Below are 26,351 nucleotides of genomic sequence, written 5' to 3' on the forward strand. Positions count from 1 at the left end.
CCAGATTGCTTCAAATGAACAGCCATCCTCACGCCTCTGTTATTCTTTTTGGTTGCAATTCATCTGCTCTCCCCCTCCCATCCTATCTTCCCTAAAAATATAAACCCTTCACATTCAATCCCTCTATCTATATCATCTGCTGTTAGCCAAGTCTCACTAATGCCTATAACTTTTGGTGAGGTTACACTATCAAATGCCAAAATCTTGCCCTTCTTTTTCCATGATACTTCTGGCATTAGTATATAGAAACTGCAGCATCCCTTTACTCCCACACTCGCCTTTACTTTCTGAATCGACTACCCTATTCAATATTTTTGCTTGAGAGACTCGATTCCTCACTTGGTCATTCTCACACTCAGTCGCCTCATAGGTGCCTTCACACAAACTCACTTGCTTCCACCCTAACTAGTTTCCCTGAATTTGCACTTAAGCATGCTCGGTGAACAAAGCTCTCTCTCTCTCTCTAGACGCCTAACACCAAAACCATTTAGATGCAGTCCATCAGCATTATACAAATCCTGCTTTCCTTCGAACAGAGACCTCAAATTCTACATCATTCCTTTTGCACAATCTACGAAAAACTGATTGGCTATGAATGCCCTCCTCCTCAGTTTGCATTCTATCATAGCATGGTAGGGCAAAAGGCTATACTAGGTAAATTATGTTTGAAGGAAGCTCTTTTCATTAAGGAATAAAGTTGCAAACTTGTATGTCATCTAATGTCTTAAAGACATCTAGTTGATTTCATGCAAGGAAGAATTATTGAATTATTGGAAAGCTTGAAGAAAACCACAGAAATACTGATATTGCCAGAGAGTTTGGAATCTCACATAATATATCTTCCTCATCATTGATCCTTCCAAATAAACTGTCAATTTAGTGGGGTCCCCTAGGTAATTCCACCCACAATGTAGTGCTAGTCTCCTTTCCCATGCAACAAGGCTTATACATCCACTCCCATACAGGAGTAATTTGGCACAACCTCCATGAGTTCTATGCCTCATTCTCTTGGTTGGACTGCTGTTTCCAGTCTTCCAACCCAAAGATATGCACCGAAGTAATTCTTACTGGCATGGAAACATGCATTCCCCACACTACTCTGAGTTGCTGTCCCCTAATTAAATCCTGGTTCTCCAAAAAATGTGCCAAGGCTGCACAAATAAAAAATCAAACAAACCACTACTGGCTTACATCTTTTAGTGTTCATATGCAAGCCCGAAATAGCTGCAAGAAAACTATCAAAGCTTCCAAAACAGTTTGAAAGAGCAAATAGTAAGAAACTTGCAGCCTGTACAAACAGCAGCTGAGCCTTTTGTTCTTTTGCTAAAGCGATAGGTCATAACTTTTGCTCAACACTATTCCTCCTCCATCATATCCAGATAGCTCTTTTACATCTTCACTCACAGAAAAAGCCAATCTCCTAGCTTCACACTTTGCCTCCAATGCATGCATAACTGACCATGGTAAATGCCCCCACCCACCCAATATATAGTGCCCCCTATATCCTTTTGCTAGAAAGAGATCAGAAAAATATTGTTTAAATTAGACACAAAAAGAAAGTCTCCTACCTTTGATGGCTTTGTACACCAGAACTGATTCCTATCCTATGTCACTAATATATACTCTTATTCCACTGATATCTATCCCACACAGCCAGGAAATTGGCCTATATTCAACCCATTCCCAAGAAGGGTGACAAATCACTGCCATCAAACTATCACCCTATTTCACTCACTTCCGTCCAATCGAAAATAATGGAGCATATCAATTCCCAACTACTATACTACCTTCAAGCCACCCAGCTAATGAACGACCACCTACTGGTGGTTTCTGTCACTGCTGATCAGGAGATCTACTTACATATATCACCCATCTCTGACAGATGCCGTGGAGAAGTTTGGTGAATCTCAAGCAGTTGCACTTGATATCCCCAAAACTTTTGACCTGGTCTGCCACAAGTATTTGCAAAACAAACACCTATTATTTGGTCTGTCCCAGGACTTCTGCAGTTGGATTGCCAGCTTTCTGTCTGGACACACTGTGTGATGGTGGATGGTTCCTTATCGTCTCATCATTCAACTAATGCCAGGGTTCCATAAGGTCAGGGGTGCGCCAGTAGTGTCTGGCCTGTGTGCAAAACTTTAGTTGGCATCCCTACCCCCCCCCCTTTCCAATAAAAAAAAAAAATCACTTTAAAAAAACATTTTTTTAAAAGTATTTCCTCCTCTTTGGCACCTGTGTGTCACACACATTGCACATATGGATGCTGTGCCCCTGCATAATGTCCTGTTTTCTCACCAACCCCTCTTCCTTCTATATATATATCAATGACCTACTTCAGTTGACCTGCAACCCAATACACAGTTTTGCAGATGATAGCACATGGCACTCCTCCCTTTCATTTGATAAACCTTATTCAGCACAAATCACCTTAACCTATAGAACATCAACCACCACTGCCCTCAGTTCTGATCTCCAAGCCATCCTGCAATGGATTTCAGATAACCTCATCAATTTTAAAATGCTAGTAAAACCCATTCTGTCTTATTTCTCACAAAAAAAAAAAAAAAAAAACATTTTCTCCCAGTATTATCTTTGACAACACTCAAATTTCCAGACAAGATTTTATTTCTCTTCTCGGAATCACCCTGATATAAACACATCGCAACCATTGCATTCTCAGCTTCTAAACTAGGATTTCTCTTTTGCTCAAGACACTACTCCACATGTGAACAGCTGTTAACCTTATAAACATCAAAAATCTGCCCAGCTATTGAATACTCCTCTCAAAGTGGTAGCAGGATTAGAGACAAAAGAAAACTTTGATAAGATACAAGAAAGTTTTCTGGGGTTGATGTAACCATCCAACTCTTGAAAAAAAAAAAAAAGTAGAGGCAGGATTGAGCAGAGAAAAAAAAATTTCATGCTATCGCATTGCCGCTTCAAACCCCTACTTCTTGCCACTTCTGCCTTGCACATGGGCAAATGCCTCAGACGTGGAGTTGGACTTCTGCATAGCCCAAAAAGTGCTTTAGAAGTCAAATATAAATATGATATTAGTCATGATAAATAACAGATTAATTCTGAGGATATGTTGATAGGAAGTTACTAATGGTGTAAATTTTTTTATGTTCTATCGTATTGCTAATATCTGCATGGCTGAAAGAATAAATACCTGCAGTTTTGCAGAAGCACTGTGTACATTAAAATAAATTTTAATTTTGTAAGAAATTTTTTCAGGACTTTACAGTAGTTTATAAATATATATATATATATATATATATATATATATATATATATATATATATATGTATGTATGTATATATATAAAGATAAGCCGAAATTTGAAACATTTTTATGTCATGTTTTGAAACGTCCAACAATGTGTTTGCCTTCATGAGACAATTTGTTTAACCGAAATTTGAAACAAAATTTCTCACGTTTTTATGTCACGTCTTCATTGTTTTGAAATGTCCAACAATGTGTTTGCCTTCATGAGACAACAGTTTTATCTTTTCAGGATTACAACAATCAAACTCATTGTTGACCATTAGTACGTGTTAGTATTCATTACTGAAATTAGCATAATGTGCATGTCATGACTGATTATATAGTAAATATTTTATTTTCATTTCGTGATTTCGAATGATTAAAGTGAGGTTCATAAAGAATGGGCCTACCAGCCTGGAACTTTGGGGGTTGGTTGTAATGGGGGGGAAGATCCCTCCTGCAGAGTGTGTGTGTGTGTGTGTGTGTGTGTGTGTGTGTGTGTGTGTGTGTGTGTGTGTGTGTGTGTGTGTGTGTGTGTGTGTAGTGAATTTGCTGTAATGCTTTTATTAGTGAGAGTCAACTGTATACATCTTATGCTTTTTTTTTGTAGCTTCTCTTAATTCTGGATATTTCAAGTACATTCATGCAATTTTTTTTTTTTTAATTAATATTTGACTATAATTATAAACTTTTTTTATTATTTAAATGAGTGTTACAAAAATATTAAACATTTGTGGTTATAGGTTTTTTCTCAACCAGATCTTGCCTCTATGATTTCTGAAGGTATGTTTGTATCATTTAATTTGAATAATTTGCATTAATAAACAAATAGGATAACTGAAGTATATATTTATTGCTGCTTAAAATATTTGAATATTTTTCAATATTTATATTGTAGTAGTGGCATTTTAACAGTATGGTGTGTCTTAAGTTATTCAGATATCAGATAGTTGAGATCATCATATAAATTAATTGTTTTTTTTTTTTTTTTTTTTTTTTTTATGTAGTCTTCATATGTAACACTAATCAACAAATTACAACTTTTTTGACGTTCTGAATCCAAATTTGTAATTTTTTAAAAAAAATCCATTAGATGAATTTTTTTACCTTATTCTTTTTTGTATGTTTTGGAATAACTTATGAATTAGTTCTGTAATAATACCAGAATTTTAAATTGTTTTCACTTATTCCCATTTTTGTAGCTGTTCAGACTCGAGGCATGTGATGCTTTGAGAGTCCCAACAGCCTTCATTCATATTTAAATTTAGTCTTTTAATTCTCACTTGTTTGTGCTTATATATCTTCATTCATGTTTCTTTAATTTATTATGTCACATTTGTCCTATTTTCCCTTGCATGTTAGGCTCAATCGCCTGTCACTGCCAAGTAACTTTGTTCTTTGAAACCTAATTAGTTCTCTGATATGGTGGTGATCATCATCATGCATATCAAGAATTTAGGCCCAGCATGGCCTATTCTGGCCTTAGAAGTCATCGATGAATCTTTTAAGAGGATGTCCTGGTTTTCTTTTTTCATCTTTTTTATTTCAAATTCATCAAATTTATTTTAATGTACACAGTGCTTCTGCAAATATGGTGGTTAATTGTATTATAGCCATCCATTGTATGTTCTGGCCAGTATTCCTGCTTTACAAGATGAAAAAATAGTTTCGCGGGAGTAGAGGAAAGCCTTGATAAGTGTTCTTTGCATCCTAGATGAGATTAAAACCTAGTTCTTTCCAGCCAGAGGGAACTATTGAAACCAACCAAATTATGAAGACTCATTTGTCAGAGGCTGTAAATATGCATGCGCTGTTGTTATTTTGCAAATGGTTTATTTAAAAGTATGAAGTAGCAACATATCTCATTGTAAGCTGTATGCTTGCTGTACTTTCAGTTTAATATAGGGTACCTATATGAAAAAAAGTATACTTCTCATCATCAAATCCAGTGATTTTGAAAGTATTCAAAAATGAAGAATTAAGAAGAAACTTACTAAAATAGAAAAATATTTTTGAAGAGTTTTGGAACAGCAATACAGCTGAAAATTATAAAGAATTAGTTGATCAAAGGTACCTATGATGGAGACTTGGATCTCAGTGAAGTTAGTGAATGGTTCCACCTGGATAGCATGTTTATGAAATAACAGCATTACAGAAATTGGAATGGTAGTGCTCTATTATAGGACTGACATGCTGAGGATGAAATTTCATTTTTAAATTCCATACTTTTTAAACAAATGCTGTTTTAAAAAAATTTGCTGTGTTTTCATTCTGTGATTGGAATCTGTGGTTACTGCTATAATTCAAACTTTGAAAATGGTTAAATGAACTTACATCAGTGCAGTAAAGATTTGAAAATGAGGAATTGTGATAATCTCTGCTACTTTCATTTTGAAATTATAATTAAATAACTTTCTGTCACTGTCAAATGGATCTTTATCACTGTTTCAAACACAATACTGAAACCAGTATTGGCCATGCACATTGATGTGAGCTGGAGCAGAAGTTGATCTAGTGTGTTTTTGAGCATGCACAGAAGTAAAAAGAACATTAATGGGCATCACTAAGTGTACATCTGAGGAGAACTGTGTAGTTTCTGTATCTTCAGTATATGAAGACTGAGACTGAAATCCTTTAAAAGTGAGATGTGAAGTTCATTGTAGTCATTAATCCATATAGAATTTATTTGATTATAAAACTGAAAGACACATTAGATAGAGTGCCAAGGCAAGAAATCTGGAGATGTCTGAGGGAGAAGAAGGTACCGGAGAAATATGTCAGGTTGGTGCAGGAGATGCAGAAATGTGAAGATGAGTTTAGACCTGCTTGAGAGCGACAGAAAGCTTTCGGGTGACAGTTGGTTTGTATCAAGGGTCAGCATTGAGTCCGTTCCTATTTAATGTTGTGATGGAATTGGTGACGGAAGAGGTGAGAGAAGACACGCCTTAGACAATGTTGTATGTGGATGATATTGTGTGCGTGCAGAATCAAGAGAAGTGGCGGTAACCTGGAAGGATGGAGGAGAGTACTGGAATAGAGAGAAGGGGGTATGAGGCTGAACAGAAGTAAGACAGAGTACATGTATTGGTGCAAAGTGGATAGCAGCCAAGTGACAGATCTCGAGCTGGAAGGAAATGTCATCAGGAAAGTTAGTGACTTTAGGTACTTAGGTTCAACAATGAAAGAGGATGAAGAGGCTCAGAAGGAAGTGGGATGCAGGATACAAGCTAGATGGAGGAACTGAAGAGAGAGAGAGATGGCCAGAGTGCTATGTGATAAGAGGGTGCCAGTCAGTCTAAAGGGAAAAATCTACAGGACAGTCATGAGACCGGCTATGAGAATTGTGGCCCTGAGGAAAAATAACATCAGCAGGATGGAGGTAGCAGAGATGAGAATGCTTAGGTGGTTGTGTGATGTGACCAGAAAGGAGGGGCTGAGAAATTACTATATAAGGGGAACGGTGAAAGTCACAAACTTAGGAGTGGAGATGTAGGAGGCAGGGGTTGAGATGGTTTGGCCATGTGACGAGGAAGAAGGAAGAGTCTGTAGGAAGAAAGGTCATGCAGATGGATGTACAGGGGAGGAGGAAGCAAGGGCAGCCAAAGAAGAGTTTGGGAGAGCTGGTGGAGGAGGACCTGAGGATGAAGAACTTGGATGTGGTTACAGTCCAAGACAGGAGAATGTGGAGGAGACTCATTAGAAACAGCTACCCTACTTAAGTGGGATAAGCTGCAGAAGAAGAAGAAAACTGAAAGAAATTTTGTATAGAAATGGATCCAGTAAAGTTTGTGAGTCATAATGTAATTTTATTTAGGATTCTTAGTGTGAAGAGTAACTTGAAACTTTTGATATGGTTTGTTATTTCTTCAATGAAATATTTGAAACTTTCATATAGAAAGTAAATTCAATAAGTGATGAAACTGCTAGTATGGTTTTAGTTGTTCATGCAGTGCAGCTTGTTATGAATTAAGTTTACTGAACTGTTTTGGGTGAAGATAAGATATACTGTGTTTAGTGTTCTGTAATTTGAGATGCAGGAAGAATTTGACTGACTTATGTTGCTGTCAGATAGGAAGCAGTTTTTGTGTTAGTTTTATTCTCTTGAATTCATGCAGGAAGAAAAAAGTTCTATAAGAAACAAGAGACTAAATTTTATGAAGTTTTGTCCCATAAAGGATAATAACTATCCCATACCATCTGCATTCAGTTGATTTATTCTTTCTTTTACTTGCAGCATAACAATACAACTTTTGAGTTGGCTTTTCATACTGAGACCTGGCTTTCTGTACAACACTTGTGACTCTTCTAGCCTGCTGCTTATAATAATCGTAATTGGCATCACCTCATGTAACTGAAGGGAAGTTATGTACATTGAGGTGTTTTTCATATTGTTCAAAGTTATGATTTAAAGAATATATTGGCACTTACATATATTACTTCTTTTCGTATATTAACGAGTTTTCTTTTGGTTATAAAGGCATCTAAAGAATCAGTCTCTTAATGAGTTTAAATGGCTAATATTATGTTAATTAAGAGGATAAGTTCTGTGTGTGATATCCTATCTGCAAGTGTAGTTTAGTTCAGATGTTTCTTTTTATTTTGAATTAAATGACTTAGAGTTGAGAGAGTACTTCATGTAATATACTTGTGCAAGTGAAAAAATACTTTCCTCCACACATTACCAATCTGTTAGAAATGGAACATTTTTGTAGTTTTCACATATAAACTGGTGTCATGTGGGGAGGGTGATTTTTGATTAAGTCAGTTATTACTCAGTCAAAATATAATAGAACTGGAAATTATTAATACAGTATTTAATGCATTTATTTTGAAATGTTTAAATTAATTAATTGCAGATAGTGTCATTTTTAAGCATTTTAGCCTACTTACTGTAATCTAATTTAATTGGAGTATTTAAAAAGTTTTGAATATGGAAATATTTTTCAACCAAAAAATTAATGTTTTTAGGACGTTTTAGGTTAACTAACCAGAGTTCTGTGTATATTATTATTACTTGACACCTCCAAGGATTCCAGACTCATCGAGGGAGGACACCTACTCTTCATCTCTGTCTCCACCACTCAATCCCCCAACTACATCAACGCCATCTACCACCCACCACCACTAGTATTTGCCCAGACAATCACAAACCTCCATGCCCACAGTGGGATTCGAACCCCCAGCCTTTTGGCTGGTGAGCGGATACGCTAACCATTCGGCCAACCAGGCTGGCATATGAAGGAAGAAAAATTACTGTTCTTATTATTTTGATTACCTGAGTCCTCAAAATTGATCCCTCTCTCAAGTTTTTAGCTTGATCTTTATATCTGTTTTATTATACTGTGTTACGTATGTATAGGACTATGAATACAAATGAGTCAATATATAGGAGGTCTGGTATGGAATTTTTAGATGTTTCGAGTGAATTTGATGAATTGAAGGACTTGCATAATGAGTGACTTGCCCTTGAATGGATTTAGAGTTGGGTGTCCAAAGAAAGTGTTGCTCAGTGAGAGAATAGAAGTACAAAGTCATGGAAACTAAGACTTTTGTGAAGGACATGCAGTTGAGCATGTATGTAAGTATTTCCAGGAGAGTATGAAAATGTGAAAGAGCAAAGAATGCACTTTGTCAGGTTTCAGAACTCAATGGGATACATTAAAGGATGCGTGAATAATATCTGGGTTCAAAGCGATATTGCACAGTGTGTATATTAGCTAGAAGCACTAGGAACAAAGCGAGGCCAACTTGACTTGACCACAAATTATTAACATTAGTTAGTCCTGGTTGTGACAGAAGATAAACTGACAAGGTTAGAATTAAGAATTCTGTATTTTATGGAAGATAGAACAGGACAGGTGGAAATGAGGGCGATATTACTAATGCTAATGGAAGAATTGCAACCAGCAAAAGAAATTCTGCAGGATGCATTTTTGGAAATTATGGAGACAACTACCATGTTTGAATAAAAACTTTACTTTAATATTACTAAAATTTTACAATTCGACGTTTCGGCCTTTATGTCATGGTCATCTTCTGGAGCATACAAATATACACAAGAAACAAGCTATACTACAATCATACTGGTTCGTTAAAGACACTGACCAACCGCTACCACAATTGTTAGCCTGACCTCTGGTGGGAAAAAAAAATTATACATCAATGCTAGACAACACAAATAAATAGGACTCTAGCGTTGATGTATAATTTTTTTTTCTTTTTTTTTTTCCACCAGAGGTCAGGCTAACAATTGTGGTAGCGGTTGGTCAGTGTCTTTAACGAACCAGTATGATTGTAGTATAGCTTGTTTCTTGTGTATATTTGTACGCTCCAGAAGATGACCTTGATATAAAGGTCGAAACGTCGAATTGTAAAATTTTAGTAATATTAAACTAACGTTTTTATTCAAACACGGTAGTTGTCTCCATAATTTCCAAAAATGCATTCAGATCACCGTGCAAGCCTAAAAGAAAAAATTCTGCAGGAAAGTATGGTTGAGAGAATCACTAAGATGAAAGCCATCAGGAATAAGTTGTTGCCATAGGCTAAGGGTGCACAAGGCTATGTGAATGGCATGCATCAGCAAATTTACTCAATGAAAACAGAACAGGTAATTAAGAAAAAATTGACATAATTATATTGGCCAAAGGATTTTAATTGATACTAAGTAACAAATACCAACACAATTCGCCAACTTTGCTGTTTGGTTACTTCAGGGTGAATAAAAGAGATACAAAACAACTTAAACTGTTCATGAAGGAATGAACTGAATACGATTGTATTTTTTTTACAAATACAGAAGAACATGTACATCAAACGCATTGAGAAATTTAACTCTGACATGCTTAATGATCTTATTAAGGGTCTTCCAAATATCAGCTAGAATTAATCCTTGGTTTCTATTAAGGTTGTGTTTAGAATGGATGACATATGGCTTCTTTTATGTATCGGGAACAGAAATCTTCTAAATAGGGCATGGAGCTTTTGTTCCATTCGATGGTATGGTTTGTCCTCGAGAAATAAAGGGCTAACCCAGAATTGTCTTCTCTGTTATTGTTTACATCTTCTATGGGTTCCTTTTTTAATTTCCAAATTTCTTGAAGTCTGACCAATGTAATTTAATCCACATGAACAGGGGATGTTATAGACACTGGCATATTTGAAGAAGGCATGACTGTCTTTCAGAGATCTTAAAAAATGGTGGATAGTCTCTAGGTTTAAAAGTCACTCGTATTTCATGTGGCTTGAAGAGTGTAGCAATCTTTTTAGAAACTGCCCTAGCATAAGGAATGCCGATGGTTGATTTATAATGTATTTCCTCAAGATTGTTGTTGTTGTGGAGGTTGCAAAAAAGTATCTTATGGATCAATTTTTTTGGGGTGGGTAACCATTGTCTATCAGGATTTTTGATAGGTGTAATAGTTCATCTTTGCGATCTTTATCTTAACGTAACAAGTTGTTTATTTCTTGTGGGGTCTGAATATGGACAGCTGGCCAACAGACTTAAAATGAAGATTAAAGTCGTTACTAACGGCACGACTATATGGCTCTCAAAGCGCATAAAAATGGAATACTGCTGCTGCACCCTATAGTGGATGGAATTAATTCTACTATATACTAATTATCGAAACACCTCGTAAGTCTCCTTAAGGCACACATCTGGAATTTGGATACCTACATAAAAAATTCACAGCATTTCGTTGATAAATTGAAGAACATCTCGATCTCCAAAACAGACATTCTTGCAAGCCTGGATGTAATATCCTTATTTACTAAGGTTCCAGTAGAAGAATTACTTTTGAGATCAGCATTTTGAAAAACCTCTAACCTCAAGATATTACATCACAAAATAAAGTTCACCTTAGAACTTGAGAAAGACAAACAATTACCATTCCTGGATACTTTAATTAAGAAACAAATGGATGGACATATCAGCCTTGCAGTCTATCACAAACCAACCAACACAGGTCGATACTTGCACTTCACATCTTCGCATCACATTTCTCAAAAACTAAGCATTGTACACATGCTAAAAAATAGGGCCCTCTAGAAGATAAAGATCTCAATGATGAACTATCCCACATATCAAAAACCGTGATAGACAATGGTTACCCAAAAAAAAAAAAAAAAAATGATCCATAAGATACTTTTCTGCAACTCTCCCCCCCCCCCCCCTCCCCAACAACAACAACAATCTTGAGGAAATACGTTATAAATCTCCATCGCCATTCCTTATGCTGGGACAGTTTCTAAAAAGATTGATACACTCCTCAAGCCACATGAAATACGAGCGACTTTTAAACCTTTAAAGACTATCCGCCATTTTTTAAGATCTCCGAAAGGCAGTCATGCCATCTTCAAATATGCCAGTGCCTATAACATCCCCTGTTCATATGGATTAAATTACATTTGGTCAGACCTCAAGAAGTTTGGAAATTTAAAAAAAAAAAAAAAAAAAGTAGCAGATGTAAACAATAACCGAGAAGACAATTCTAGGTTAGCCTTTTATTTCTCAAGGACAAACCATACCATCGAATGGGATAAAAGCTCCATGCCCTATTTAGAGGAAGATTTCCATTCCCGATACATAAAAGAAGCCATAACAGTCATCCGTTCTAAACACAACCTCAATAGAAACCAAGGATTAATTCTAGCTGATGTTTGGAAGACCCTCATAAGATCATTAATCATGCCAGAGTTAAATTTCGCTGCTAATTACAGAACGTTCCTGCATAACAACAGTTGACATCATACACACTCCATGCGTTTGATGTACGCGTTCTTCTGTATTTGTAAAAAAAAAAAAAAAAAAAAAAATTCAATTGTATTCGGTTCATTCTTTCTTGAACAGTTTAGGTTATTCACATTGAAGAAGCCAAACAGCTAAGTTGGCGAATCATGTTGGTATTTCTTACTTAGTATCAATTAAAATCCTTCAGCCAATATAAAACCTAGTTTATGCCAGTTTTTCTTACATTCAGATGGTCGAAAATATCATAAAATCATTGAGAACAGGTAATTGTTATGCAGGACAAGTATGGGATGTAGATTGGAAAGAGACAATGAAATTCAACTTTTCAGGGAGTTTCCTAAAAAAAAAAACGTGCTAAAGGGGTCCTTGAGTTTTGAGAGTGTTGGATGTGGTGATAGCATCAAGGTTTACATTGATCGTGCATGTAGTCTTGATCTGGAACAATGTTAACCATGTGTAATTTTCAGTTAAGAAGAGGTATGTGTGGAACTGCAGAGCTAATGGTTTATGACAAACTTAGGAGGCAGCTGGAAGAGTGTTATTGTATGAGCATTGGTTATGGGATTGTCGAGGGAAGCATTATCAGACTGCTTATCCAAGGTCAGAATAATAAATTAAGTGGGATTTAAATGGATGCCTTGTCAATTAAAAGAAAATGTTGTAGAGGGAATATAAAGAGTTCTCACGAGCAGTGCAGTGCACAAACAAGGATACTCAGCATGGTAAGGAGAGACAAAATCTGATTATGGTTAGGAAGAAAATCTTTGATCTACTTGGCAGTCAATGCCAAGTAGACTACAAGAAATCTGAAAGAGATATTTTGCTATCTAGCAAGTCAAAAGAAAAATAATCATGGAAGAATATAACTTTAACAAATATTGATGGTGGTAACAGAGTGAAGAAATAGTTGAATTGTTGAGTGATTCCTTTATATCATCTAGGTAGAGATTTTGCAGTGACATTTGTGCTCATCACAGATTTTGAAAAGAGAGATGGTTGAACTTGGAAGTGTTCAGGATATTAAGACATCTCAAGGTGAAGACTGACCATGAGAATGGATGAGATATCTGCCCATATGTTAGAAAAATGCAAGAGAAATGGCAGTGCCTCTGACCAGGCCATTTAAGTCTCAGTGCTTGTAGAGTTCTAAGGGGATGGAAAGAGGACAAGATTGTCCTATTACATGAAGGGGGGGGGGGGGGCTCCAGCGGTAGCAACTTACAGACAATTCATTATCTCAGGAGTGGTGGTGGTTAAAGTCTTAGAAGTGCTGTTAAAGGCTAAAGGCAGAATTTAGGAATAGATGGATGGATACTTTATAAGGTACCACATGACTTTGTGAAGAAGGATGAGGAAAATGGCTGCACTTTTATTTTATATTGATATACTGATGGTGGTGACAGAAGTGAAGAAAAGTGTTGTAGCAAGGGTTGAGGCAAAAAGATGGACATGAAACCAGTGACATGGATAAGAGAGCAACTTTTGGACAGACATCAGTATAGCATATGGTGAAGTTGTCTAAGAGAAGGCAGGTAATTGGTGGTGTGTCAGACAGCTCTGTTCTTGGGCAGCTGCTGCAGATTTTGTTCTCAGGACTGCTGCTGAATTTAATTTAGATGATGTAGTGGTCCTTTATGTTGGTTTGAATAAAATGTGGCAGTGTGGGCAAAGGATAATGGTTACTGATTTAACATGGCAAAGTGTAAAGTTATTGCACTGCAGGAAATAGATGAGGCTAGACATTTGAAGGTGGTGATGACTGGCATGGAGTTGAAGTACTGAAGATATATTGCAGACATTGACAGAATACTCAAAGGATCACTTTGATGTTAAGAAACATACTGATGAGCAGGGATGTGGAAATGGTATAGAGAATTCAGAGGTTAGTGACCAAAATGGTGATTGATCTGTGGTGTACTCCTTGTGAGGATAGACTGAAAGTTTGTGGGTTAAAAAATTTAGCTAATGGGTGGAAAAGAGTGAATGTAATAGAAACATAAGTATTAAAAGTTTTATGGGGTAGGTGCATCTGAAATTTTTCACTACATGATTGGATGGGAGAGGGCAAGGAGGTTATGTAAGGGTTTGGTTATCCAAGGGCATGAAGACTAGATTATTCTCATGGAGAATAATGAGTGAGAGAATGAATTGCCATAGGCAATTTTTTATGCTGTTGGTAAATATGGTTTAGTGTGGGTCTCCTACAATAAGTTCTGGGACTCCTTGAAGATGCCTGTGTAATGTATTTATTTGTTTTTTTGCTAGCTGAATCACAGCTGCAAGATGCAAATCCAAGATCTTCATTATCCTGGACAACCAGCAGCCCTGGTACTTCAACTCACCATCAGTCTACTCGAGCTCCAACTGATCAATCTATTTTTAATTCCCTCAGGCAGCAGTTGGTGGAACTAGAAACTTCAGATTTTAGATACGTTCCACTTTTTGGAGATGAAGTATCTTCTCAGGTAGAGTATTATTAATATTTTCATTACTTCTTGCATTCCATGGAGTTATATATTTCTTGAGGGGAAATAATTCATTTGCATAGAAGACATTTCCTGTACCTTAACTTGAATTTTCTATTAAAAGTAGATTGACATTACCAGAGTAGAGCATTGTACTTGCCCATAACCATCCATACATAGAATGGATGGTTGTATATGTATCCATTCTATGTATACATAGAATGGAACAGCTTCTAGGAATGATTCCTTATTCTCCTATCATTCACTAACCTTACAATACAACCACATAAATGCATTTTTATTCTCACTTGGCAGTATCTTTTTCAGTATGGTAGCAATTTCTGGGTGGCTTTTTCACCTATTGTAATGGATCCCCTAAACTTCAGCCCTTTTTTCAGTTATTATCATATCCTACTGTAAAATATACCTATTTTACATATCCTCTGTTTTTTCCTCTATCTTTAGGGTTATTGTTCCACCAATCTAGAAACAGCATTCTGTTTCCTATGAAAGTGCAATAACATTAAGCACTTCCTAGCATTCAGCTTCCTCATCTGGCAACTGAACCAGCCCATTCAAATTGCCCCGAAGTGACATCACATTAGCATTTTCTGCATAGCTTTCCCAGTTTTGTTTCATCTGTTAGCAGGTAAAATGTCGGTCTCAGAACAGAACCCTGTATCACACCACTTGTCGCTTCCTTTTCGCATGACATATTGATATTTGTCATGAGGTATTTATTAAATTCTGCTGTAAAATTCAGAAAAAAAGGGTCAAAGAAACAGAAGCAGACTGATAGAATTCTGAGCTGAGACCAAACATGCCACCTGCCCTAGATTTGTGATAGGAAGAAGAGGTTTAAATTCTGAAGAGACATTAATTTGTGTGTATTCTAGTGGAAGTATACATCTGTAGTTTTTTAATTTTTTTGTTGATTGTAAAATAAGCTATTTAATTAATAAGCATTTAGGCTTATTAATTAAATAGCTTGTTTTACAATTCAGCTGTCTTACTGCAGAGACTACAATGTATGAATAATATCTGCATAAGACTTCAGGAGAAATTAATATTTTTAAAGTAATTATGGATTCTGGAAAAGAATATAATCGTGGTATAAACCTTATTATATTACAGAATTTATTACTAATTATAAGTAATTTATATAGCAAGGTTAATCAACTTGGGTTAAACCCCATGAGAGGGAATCTTAGAAATTTTTTTTTTTTTTATTTTTTTTTTTTTTATTTTTTTTTTTTATATACAGGGTGTTCGGGATAAATTTGACATATTTATAATTAATTATATTTTTCCGTAAGTTACATGTATTAACACACACTTCTCTTCATTTAAAAGTTTGGACCCTTCTTCATTCATATACAAGATGTCAGAAAGGATGGATAGCTGGAACCCACCTGAATCATGGAAGAGAATAACTTGTATCATGATGATTCGTGCCCGCCATCAAAATAAGGATATTACGACTGCTGCCCAATGCTCCCTGAATACAGTAAAAACAATCAGGCATGAACTAGAGACTTGCAATGGTGACTACGAGGATGTAGCAAGAAGAAAGATCCCTAGCAGACGATCTGATTGCGTTCGTACAGCAGAATTCCTCGCAAATCTGCAGGAACAGGTGTTGAAGAACCCTGGCATTGGAATTCGGGCTTTGTTCGTGGAGTTGCTAACTGTAGTCAAGCCCTGGATAACAAGGGTAGCCAATGGTAGGCCGTATGTATGGCAGCAGGATTCGGCCCCTTGCCACACCTCTGGGAAAAGTCAAAAATGGTTGTCTGAAAATTTCTACGACTTCACCAGTCCAAATGTTTGGCCTCCAAACTCCCCAGACCTTAACCCCATGGATTATTTTGTATGGGGCGCAGTTGAAAAAGACACCAATCGCACTTCCAGTAATACAAAAGCCCAGTTAATGGATAAAATTAAAACAGTTTTTGCGGCCCTTCCCAGGGAGACTGTAGCATCAGCTTGTTCGAGGTTCCGAAGCAGAATTGAAGCTGTGATCGATGCTAATGGTGGTTATTTTGAGTAAATCTTGTTGATAGTATTGTAATTAACTCTGCCTGTAATGTTTTTTTGTCAATTCATTAAATTTAATAGATACAAAGAAGATTTTCTTTTTCCTTACGAAACTGTCAAATTTATCCCGAACACCCTGTATATATCTTGGTGGTTAATTTTTTGCAGAGATTAATGTTCAAAAAACATTAATATGTTTAAAAATAGTAGCAGTTCAAATCATTATTTCTCAAATTTTGAAATTTTTGTGCAGTCACCTCGGTTTAATTTGGTTGATTCTGGAAAGCTTCATAACATAGAAGAAAACATATATAATCTGTCCATTCTGATAAATGGATGTCTATGGTACAGCAAGTCTGTATAACATAAGAGAAATTTCAGGAATCTGGTAAACCATGGGGTGCAGTAAGAGAGGAATTATTAAAACACTTAAGGAATAGAACAACGTAGTTAAGGATATAAATTAAATTAAAGTTTAATAAATATTTTCCGATATTTCGGCAACGTCACATTGCCATTTTCTAAAGGAACTTACAAAAAAGTTATGTGCACGTAGGCACTACAACACAGAAAAAACTGGGAATGAAGAGATGAAGCTATTGTTCTCCTAACTTGTAAGAGAGGAAGTTTATTTATTATTTTATTTTATTTTTAAAAGGAAGAATGAAAATACATTTTTATTTCTTTTTTTTTTTTTTTTTAACTGGCTTTTAGGTTTTCTGGAAATAAATATTTTTAGAGCCCTGGAAAGCTGTTCCAAAATGCTTTGATATCATCCTCCTAAGGTGGGTTGAGGATACCATGACCTACAACTATTTGCAATCGGTATATGTAGATTTTGATAGGAGTTTGGTCCAGTTATGTTCTTGATATTTTCTGTCCATTTCCTTCTGGGTTTTCTCAGTGGTATCTATACTTCTACTGTTCCATTTTTGAGAATTTACAAAAGTCTTTCAGTGGACTTTTGATATAGGGAAAGGATGTTTTCTTGATATCTGAACTGCTAAAATAGATGATTCACTTAGGTTTATTTTATTTTGGATAAAATGTAGCCATTGACTATCATTGATACATTCTTGTCTGAGAGAATGCTCAGTAAATCAGATCACATATGCTGTGTGGGTGGAGAGTCTTTACAGTTCCTAATTTTTGAGAAAAGTAGTGCATAAAGTTCCAAAAGATATATCTTGCAGTAAACATGGATTTTCTGTGAAAGCTAAAAGAGTCATTATCTTCCTATTTTATGATACTAAAGAATGGAAGATAAGGTTTCATTTCTAAAGTGAAAGATGTCCATCTTTGCAGTTCTGCTGAGCTTTGAAGTTGTTTTGCTCTTCCAGTTTGTCATTACAGATCTCCTTTCTAAAGACTTTCCAGCTGACATCATCAATATATGACTTCATTGTCGTTTGAACAATTTAGGTATGGGCTTTTTTTTTTTTAATGTCCTGTTCCTGCTCTGTAGATGAGGTTGATCTTTCCATCTTGTTCTTGGACGTCTATGGTCTCGTCTTCGTGTAAGTTTATATTCTAGTGCTATTAGGAATCCTATTGTTATTCATTCTTTCTATGTGATGTAGATAATTTTGCTGGTATTCTTCTGTTTTTTGTATCTAATTGTTCTCTTATTTCTGTGTTTTTCTTTTTATCTAATCTAGTGAGTCCCAGGAAAGGTCTTGAAACTTCATCTGTGCTGCTTCCAATATTTGTCTGATTTTTTGTTTTATAATCCAAATTTCACTTCCAAATTTGAGAGATGTTTTGGAAGGCATATTATGTAATGTTAATTGAGTTTCTTTAGTCATTTGTTTTCCAACATTTATTTTAATTATTCCATTCATTCTATTGTGAATTAGTATTGAATTGTGAAATTATATTTCCATCTGAATTCCTTAACTTTTTCTATTATTTTATTGTTAAGCATAATTTCGACTTTTTGAATGGTGTTTCCACACATCGCCATAGTTTTTGTTTCAGAGATTTTCGTTTTAAATCTTTTTGCTATTTCATTTAGATGGTTAGTTGCAATTTGGAGTTTATCTTCTGAATTTGAAATTAATACTTGATCATCTGCATAAAGTATTGTATTTAGCTGTATATTATTTGTTAGTTTAATTCCATAGTTCAGAAAGCCTGGACAGAGGGACGAATTCCCGATGATTGGAGTAGAGCTCTCATAGTACCCATATATAAAAAGGGAAATAAAACTGCATGTGAGAATTATAGAGGTATTTCCCTACTGAGTGTTCCTGGCAAGATCTATGCAAGTATACTTGAGAAACGGTTGAGAAGAATTGTGGAAGAAAAGCTTGGTGAAGAACAAGCTGGATTCAGGCCAAATAGAGGCTGTCAGGATCAGATCTTCACTTTACGACAAATAGTCGAGAAAGCATGGGAATATAACAAAGATCTGTATTTAAGTTTTGTCGATCTGAAAAAAGCATATGACAAGGTGCCAAGAGAAAAGCTATTCAATACGCTGCAGTTATATGGTGTCAATGGGGCATTATATTAAGCAATACTTAGTCTTTATTTGAGTTGTAAGTCAGCAGTTAGAATTGAAGGAAGTATAGGAAGATGGTTTAATGTTAAATCTGGTGTGAGACAAGGATGTACATTATCCCCTCTGTTATTCATTATCTATATGGATCACATTATGAAGGAAAGTGGTATTAAACATGATATCAAAATTGGAGATGTTAATGTCAGCTCTTTGCTTTATGCGGATGATGTTATACTTTGCTGATTCTGTTGTGAATGGAGAACCTGTGGAACAAGTAAAACATTTCAGCTATTTAGGCACGATTTTTACTGAAGATGGTAAATTAAATATAGAAATAGACAACAGAATCAGCAAAGCTGGTATGGTGGGAAGTCAATTGAATAAATTCATATGGAATAAGAGAGAAATTAGTCGGAACACTAAATTAGCTGTATACAAGACAGTGTTCAAACCAGTTTTAACTTATGGATCTGAGAGCTGGGTCAGAAGTAAAACACTTGACCAAAGACTAGAGACCACAGATATGAGAGTCCTGAGAAAGATTATAGGCATGAACAGATGGCATCAATGGCAATATCATATTAAAAACGAGGATGTTAGGAAAATACTTAACATTGTCAGCATCCAGGAATGCGTTAGCAGAGCTAATCTCAGGTGGTATGGTCACTTAAACAGAATGGGCGAAGAAAGATTAGCAAAACAAGTGTTCTCTGCCAGGTTGGCAGCAAAACGACCCAGAGGAAGACCAAGATATAGGTGGATTGATACGGTACAAAGTGCTTTAGACAATAGAAATATAAGATCTGATAATGTTGGAGTCTTGACAAGTAACAGACTGATTTTGAAGAAAATTGTAGATAGGAAATTAATAATAATGTAATTTTTTCATGTAGTACTATCATATCCTGTACACCCCTTGAGGGTACATGGCAGGAATTTGAAGATGATGATGAATTCCATCTTTGACAGTTGTTTTCTATTCTTTTAAGATTCTGTTTATATAAATCTTGAATAGAATTGGGGATAAGCCACAGCCTTGTCTCACTCATTTATATATGCTATAAGTTCTGATAATGTTCCATCTGCAAATTTATTGCAAATTTTTGTTTCTCTGTATAGACACTATTGCATGAATTATTTGAGGAGGTATTTTATCTTCTTTTAATATTTTCCAGAGTAAATTTCTGTGCAAGTTATCATATGTAACTTGTAAAGGAGGCATCTGTGCATCCTCTCCCTCTTCTAAAACCACACTGTTCTATAAATAATTTTCTGTGTATTTAATTCGTCTATTCCTTAAGATATTTGCATATAGTTTAGATGCTGTCATTAAAAGATTAATACCTCTATAATTTCCGCATTTGTTCTTGGGACCTTTTTTGTGAATATTCATTACTACTCCAGTTTCCCCTTCTTTTGGAATCTTTTGATATTTCCAGATATTATTGAAGAGTTTAAGTAGGTTTTCTTTTAAGCTATCGTCTGCCTATTTAAAGAGTGCAATGCATATTCTATCCTAGGCCTGGGCTTTTTTCTATTTCTTGATTTTTTAAAAGTTTTTTTCTAATTCTTCCATTACTTTCTTTACTTTCCTGTATATTGATATCTTCAGTTTTGTAAGTTTTGTCATTGTTTTTTCAACAACAAAATTTTGTCATTCCAATCTTCTCTGTATACTTCTGGAAAGCTTTCAGACTTCAGCCTGTAATTTCTTATATTGTATATAGTCGCAGTGTTTTTGCTCTGCGGATATATTTTAAAAGCCTGTTTTTTCCTTTAGATTAATTCTTTTAAGTCATTATTCCAAGTTCTGAGCCATTTTTTGTTTTTCTGTGATTTGCATCCAAAGCTTTCTTCTATTGCTTTTAGTATGGTTTTTTTTATATTTTTCTAGTCGGTTTTAATATTATTTGTGGTTGCTTTTATTTTATCTCTTATTCTGCTTTTATATAATCTTATATAAAAGCAGAATAAGAACTAATATAAGAACTAATACCAACTTTCCCTTGTGAAAGCATTGTTGATTTTATTGTAGATAATTAAACATGCAAAAATTCCTTAATAAAATATCATTGTTATTGATTACTGATTCTCCCTTTGATCCAATGCATCCTTTTATTGGGTTACTTCCCACTCTAGCATTGTAATCTCCTATCAAGGTTGTTCCTTTTATTATTTGTTTCATCAATACATTTATGTAGTTTTCCATAAAATTCTTCTGTCTCTTCCTCTTTTCCATCTACTGGTGCATAAATTCCGATAATATTGAATGTTTAATTCATAATTTCCATTCTGACTTTGATTATTCTGTCGGAAACCCAAATATAATCTGCGATTTTGTTTTCCATTTTTTATTAATCCAAATTGCAACCCCAGTTGAAGCCCATTTGTTTTCTGGGACTCCAGAAAAGATTATAACATAATCTTCCAGCATTTGAGAATCCTTTCTTTTTCTTTTTTGTCTTAGTTATTGCTGCTATATCAGTGTTTCTATTTTTTAGTTCTCTGTTTAGCTTGTGAATTTTGTGTGCGATTCCATGGACATTCCAAGTAACTATTGCTGTCCATTAGCCAGGTCATTTCCAATTAAATTCACCCTATTTTTCTTCTTCAGAGCTTTGTGAATAATGTAATAACCCCTGGATAAGCTACTAACCTTTCACAGGGTGAGTTTGCTGGTGGGGCTGCCACCTTAAGGCCTCTGAACCTACCTTCTGGGAGGGGAAGCAGACTCCCACTATGTGAGATGAAAGAAAATAGGAAAGATTCAACCTTAGCCCTCAAATACTCAAATAATAGCATTGGGGGCAGAGAGGAAGAAGCAAGAGGAGCAACAAGAAAGAAAGAACAGTAGGGACTGGCCTACAGATAATATACAGATGTTTATTACATGAAGTATGCATGGTCCAGCATCAGATACCTTGAGTTCACTACTGCCATACCACTAAAGTGAGCCCTTGAGGAGTCTATATGACTTAGCTATGTAATTCTTACTTTTCCTGAAAACAAGCTATACAAACAAATGTGAGATTCAGCCAAGGTTTCCCTTGTGTTTCTGCAGTTATCTATTTTATGGAATACTTTGAAAAAAACAACTGTTTGCTGCAGTCACTCCTTGTTACTCCACATTTTCATTGTGTTGATTGTGTATTCTCTATTTGACCATAACCTGGTGAGGCATTAGAAATTTTGAAACAGGAAGCCCATTTTGCCCTTAAATTTTATAGGAAACCTATATTTACTGGAAGATACATTCTTTGTGATTGCATGTACCACCCTTTCAAAAATTTAGAATTGTCAAGATCCTTACTCACTGGGCAAATTTAGTCTGCTATTCTAAGGGTTCTCTCATACAAGAATGTACTATATAATGATGTGCTACTCAATTGTTGCTGTCTATCCAAAGTAAAACATGTGTATAATTAGTGTCCAATTATCACTTCATTAGATTATCAAGAGAATAGCTATTCCTTATATCAAATGCATCATCATGATTAATGCTCATGCGTAGACCTGCACTTCATCTTGCCGGTATTCAAAACTGAAAATCCTACAGAATAGGTTGATCAATCTTTATTCCAGGAGTGTATGTAGATGCATGTGTTCATGGGACCAGTTTGCCTATTCTGAGAGACAAAAAAAAAACCTCAGTTTCTGGGTGAAAAAACCCTCTACCTCCATATGAGACCAGCTAACTTACCTTTAGTCAAAAGAGATCAGATAAAGGTTCCTTACATCATGGATGAGAATCGAACCAAAATTACAAAATGCTGAAGTCCATAAGGAGTTTAAAATAAAATTCAAGTAAAATGTAGGTAGTAGTAATTTGGATGGAAAAGACAATAAGAAATTATGATATAGAAGCTAGATGGAAGAAAAAATCTTAACAAATATAGTTATGTTATGGATCTATTTCGGATGGAAAGATATCAGCTATCAAAAAAAGATGGATAAATATAGACCAATGGGGGGGGGGGGAGAGACCAGCTACAAGATGGAAAGATTAGTGAAGCTGAAACAGGCAAATACCTAATTCTTGAAGAGAAGAAGAACAATTATGATGGAACATGTTTCATGATATGCCAAAAGCAAGAAAGAAGAATGGTTATCAATGGAAACCGGAGACTAGTTGATTATATAAAAAATATAAAGCTTTAAAAATACTAAGGAAAGGAGAAATTGTAGTAATTGAAGGGGCATAAACCCTCTGAGTTAGCAAAAAATTTTTTGCAAGATCATCATTTTTAAGGATCTGTAATATGTTAGATGAGGGTGTGAGAAGACTGCAGTTTGGTTTTAAGCAAAGTAGATCATGTATGGATCAGATAGATACCTTAAGAATAATAAATGAATTATTAACTCTCCTTTATATCAGTCTGGTTTCATTTATTGAGTATTTTTTCAGATCAGCCAGTGTATTTTGAGTGTGTTATTGTTGTTTTTATTAATTTTCTTGTATTTGTTATATTTACTAATACCTTTGAGAAACAGATAGTGCATGTTGTTATGGCAGAAATAGTAAAGTAATTTTCAGATGTGAAGACCGGTGTGGCCATTATTTCTGGCGGTCTTATACCTTGTTCACAGCCCTTGGATGTATCTGTTAACAAACCATTCAAGTACTATGTACGAAAGTTCTACACAGAGTGGATGGCATTTTTGCGACTACAACCTACTCTGGCGGGGATGATTAAGAGACCATCATTAGAACTGGATTTTGAGAGCTTGGGACATGATTTTTACCTAAAATAATTGCCAAGAGTTTTTTAAAAACCGACATCTCTAATGCCCTGAATGGGAACAAAGATGCCACTGTTTGGGTAGATTGACAATGCACACAAAGAAACTCTCGAGACCAGAAGTAGTGATAGTGAATAGGAGATTCTTGGTAAGTCATACCCATTTTCAGTTTTTTAAAATCATAGTGATCTTATGATTCTGAAATGATAAAAGGACAAGCAATAATGAAACTGTTTGTTTTAATTTAATTACAGACGCTAAAGATTTACATATCGTGTGATGAAGGCAAGTGGCCATTTGTGTAAATAATGTGAACAATTTATTCATTTGTTCACATTTATCCATTCATTATATGGGGGTCCTTTCTCCCCCATCTGCTGGGGGGGAGGGGTTGAGCTCACTTAATAAGGACTGGCTTGCCTGTTCTGAGGGGCCAAGCACCCAAATTTCCAGGTGAAAAAAACCCCTCTACCTCCTCCTTATGAGACTGGCTAACTCACCTTTAGTTGAAAGAGACTAGATAAAGGTTCCTCATGTCTTGGATGGGAATCGAACCCAGATCTTTCTGACCACACAGCTTCATCTACATCGACTGAGCTTTGGAGACTGTATGTGAGCAATTAAAATTATAATTGAATAGCGAGGATTTAAATGTCAATTTAGTTTTATCTGAAAAACTTTAGTTTCCGAAAATCCCCACATATATTTGAGGAAAAACGTTCAAATTAATACAGTATATTTTGTGTTAAAGTAGTTTTTAAAAATGACTCCAAAAACCCTGCAGAACAATAATGTCAAAAACTAAGGATAATGATAACATGGAACCTGGAAATGCAAACTTTTAAAGTGATGACTTAAATGAATGAAAGATAAAGAAATCAATATTAAAAGGAATTATTTGAAAATAAACTAGGGAGTTGGAGAAAACAGAAATGTTTACAAGAATTAAGACACTAAAAGAAAAAATGAGAACAGTAATGGGAAGGAAACCATGAAAATTCATGTTATCAATGAATAATAATAAGGAAAATCTCTTAAAAATATAAGAAAAGAAGTTATATGTTATGGTGACTATTATTAGCATCAGACCTCCATGTAGTCAACAACTCATCACGGAAGGTCCTCCATCATACCACAAATTGAATGAATTCACTCTTCTCTCACACACACCACACTTCCAGGCAATGCATTCCAACCATCCACAACTCTGCACACAAAAAGCCCACTTCTCATCCTTTTGCTCACATCCTTCTTATACAGCTTTCATGGATGGGCTCTTGTTCTTTCCCTATCGACACCCATTCTGTGAAAAATCTGATTCCATATTAATCCATTAATAACCCCCCTTATTAACTTATGTCTCAATCATGTCCTTCTGTCCACTAGACATTGCAGTTTGCATTCCCTCAATCCTGTCTTCATACTCAACTTTCTGGAGACCAGAAAACACCTTAGTTAATCACCTCTTTCCAACATATCTTCATCCTTTTGAAAACCTAGTGACCAAATGTGCAAGTAATCCATATGCTGTCTGATCAAAGCCTTATATAAAAGGAATCATAGCTTACTCCTACATGTCAGTGTTCTCTGCATCATTTTCTGTGTTGTCTTTACAATTTTAGCAAAATGTCCCTGAATTTTCAGGTCCTCGTCTCCTCCACCTCCTCTAAGATATCCCACAAATCTTATACTCTTCATCCCATCTGTGCTTGCCAAACTTTAAAATCTTATACTCTACTATGTTGAACTTGACACCCCATTCAGAAACTCAATTCAACTCCACTTGCAAGGCCATAAAATTCATTCTATTCCTCATAGTTCTTTCAAACTTTTCATCATCTGCAAACAACTCTATATCACCATTCAACCCCCCCCTCCAGTATTATTTACATACCAATTAAACAGCAATGCCCCAAAACAAACCCTTGGGGAACACTACTAGTTACTTATCCTTCTGGGATATTGCTCCCCAACTTGCTGGTATCTATCAGAAAACCAATCATCTATTCCAGTTTAATTACCAGCTTGTCATGTGGCAGTCTGTCAAAGGCTTGAGAAAAATCTAAATACACCACCATATATGCATCCCCCCTTTGTCCAGTGTGCCTGTCATCTTGTTATAGTAAGTAGAATTTTAAATCATTATCTCAATTCAGCAACCCATGCTTTCCATCAAAGAGAATGTCAACAACTTCTAAATCCTGGTCCTCACTAGCTTCTCTAACACACCTTTACCACAAATCCAGACAAACAGATTGGCCTGTAATTTGAAGCCTTATTCTTATCACTCTTTTATGAAGAACAATTTTGCCTTCTTTCCACTCTTTAGAACTTGGGAAAATCTGACATGCATTCCCCCTTTGTCCAGTGTGCCTGTCATCTTGTTATAGTAAGTAGAATTGTAAATCATTATCTCAATTCAGCAACCCATGCTTTCCATCAAAGAGAATGTCAACAACTTCTAAATCCTGGTCCTCACTAGCTTCTCTAACACACCTTTACCACAAATCCAGACAAACAGATTGGCCTGTAATTTGAAGCCTTATTCTTATCACTCTTTTATGAAGAACAATTTTGCCTTCTT

The 26,351-nt window shown here is 35.5% G+C and overlaps 1 protein-coding gene across 3 annotated transcripts in view; it reads left to right on the forward strand.

The window, feature by feature from the left end:
* The window catches only part of LOC150108870 (sphingomyelin phosphodiesterase 4), a 295,822-nt gene that overhangs the window by 247,079 nt on the left and 22,392 nt on the right, over positions 1-26,351 (forward strand). For all 3 annotated transcript variants that reach the window (XM_090403908.1, XM_090403915.1, XM_090403923.1), the window contains 2 exons: positions 4,014-4,053; positions 14,288-14,487. In XM_090403908.1, coding sequence (XP_090260034.1) covers positions 4,014-4,053; positions 14,288-14,487 — 240 coding nt within the window. The remainder of the gene's footprint in view (positions 1-4,013; positions 4,054-14,287; positions 14,488-26,351) is intronic.

Source organism: Typopeltis vanoorti, chromosome 2 (genome assembly GCF_054136105.1).
Source record: "Typopeltis vanoorti isolate ZY-2024b chromosome 2, IOZ_Tvanoo_1.0, whole genome shotgun sequence".
NCBI lineage: Eukaryota > Metazoa > Arthropoda > Arachnida > Uropygi > Thelyphonidae > Typopeltis > Typopeltis vanoorti.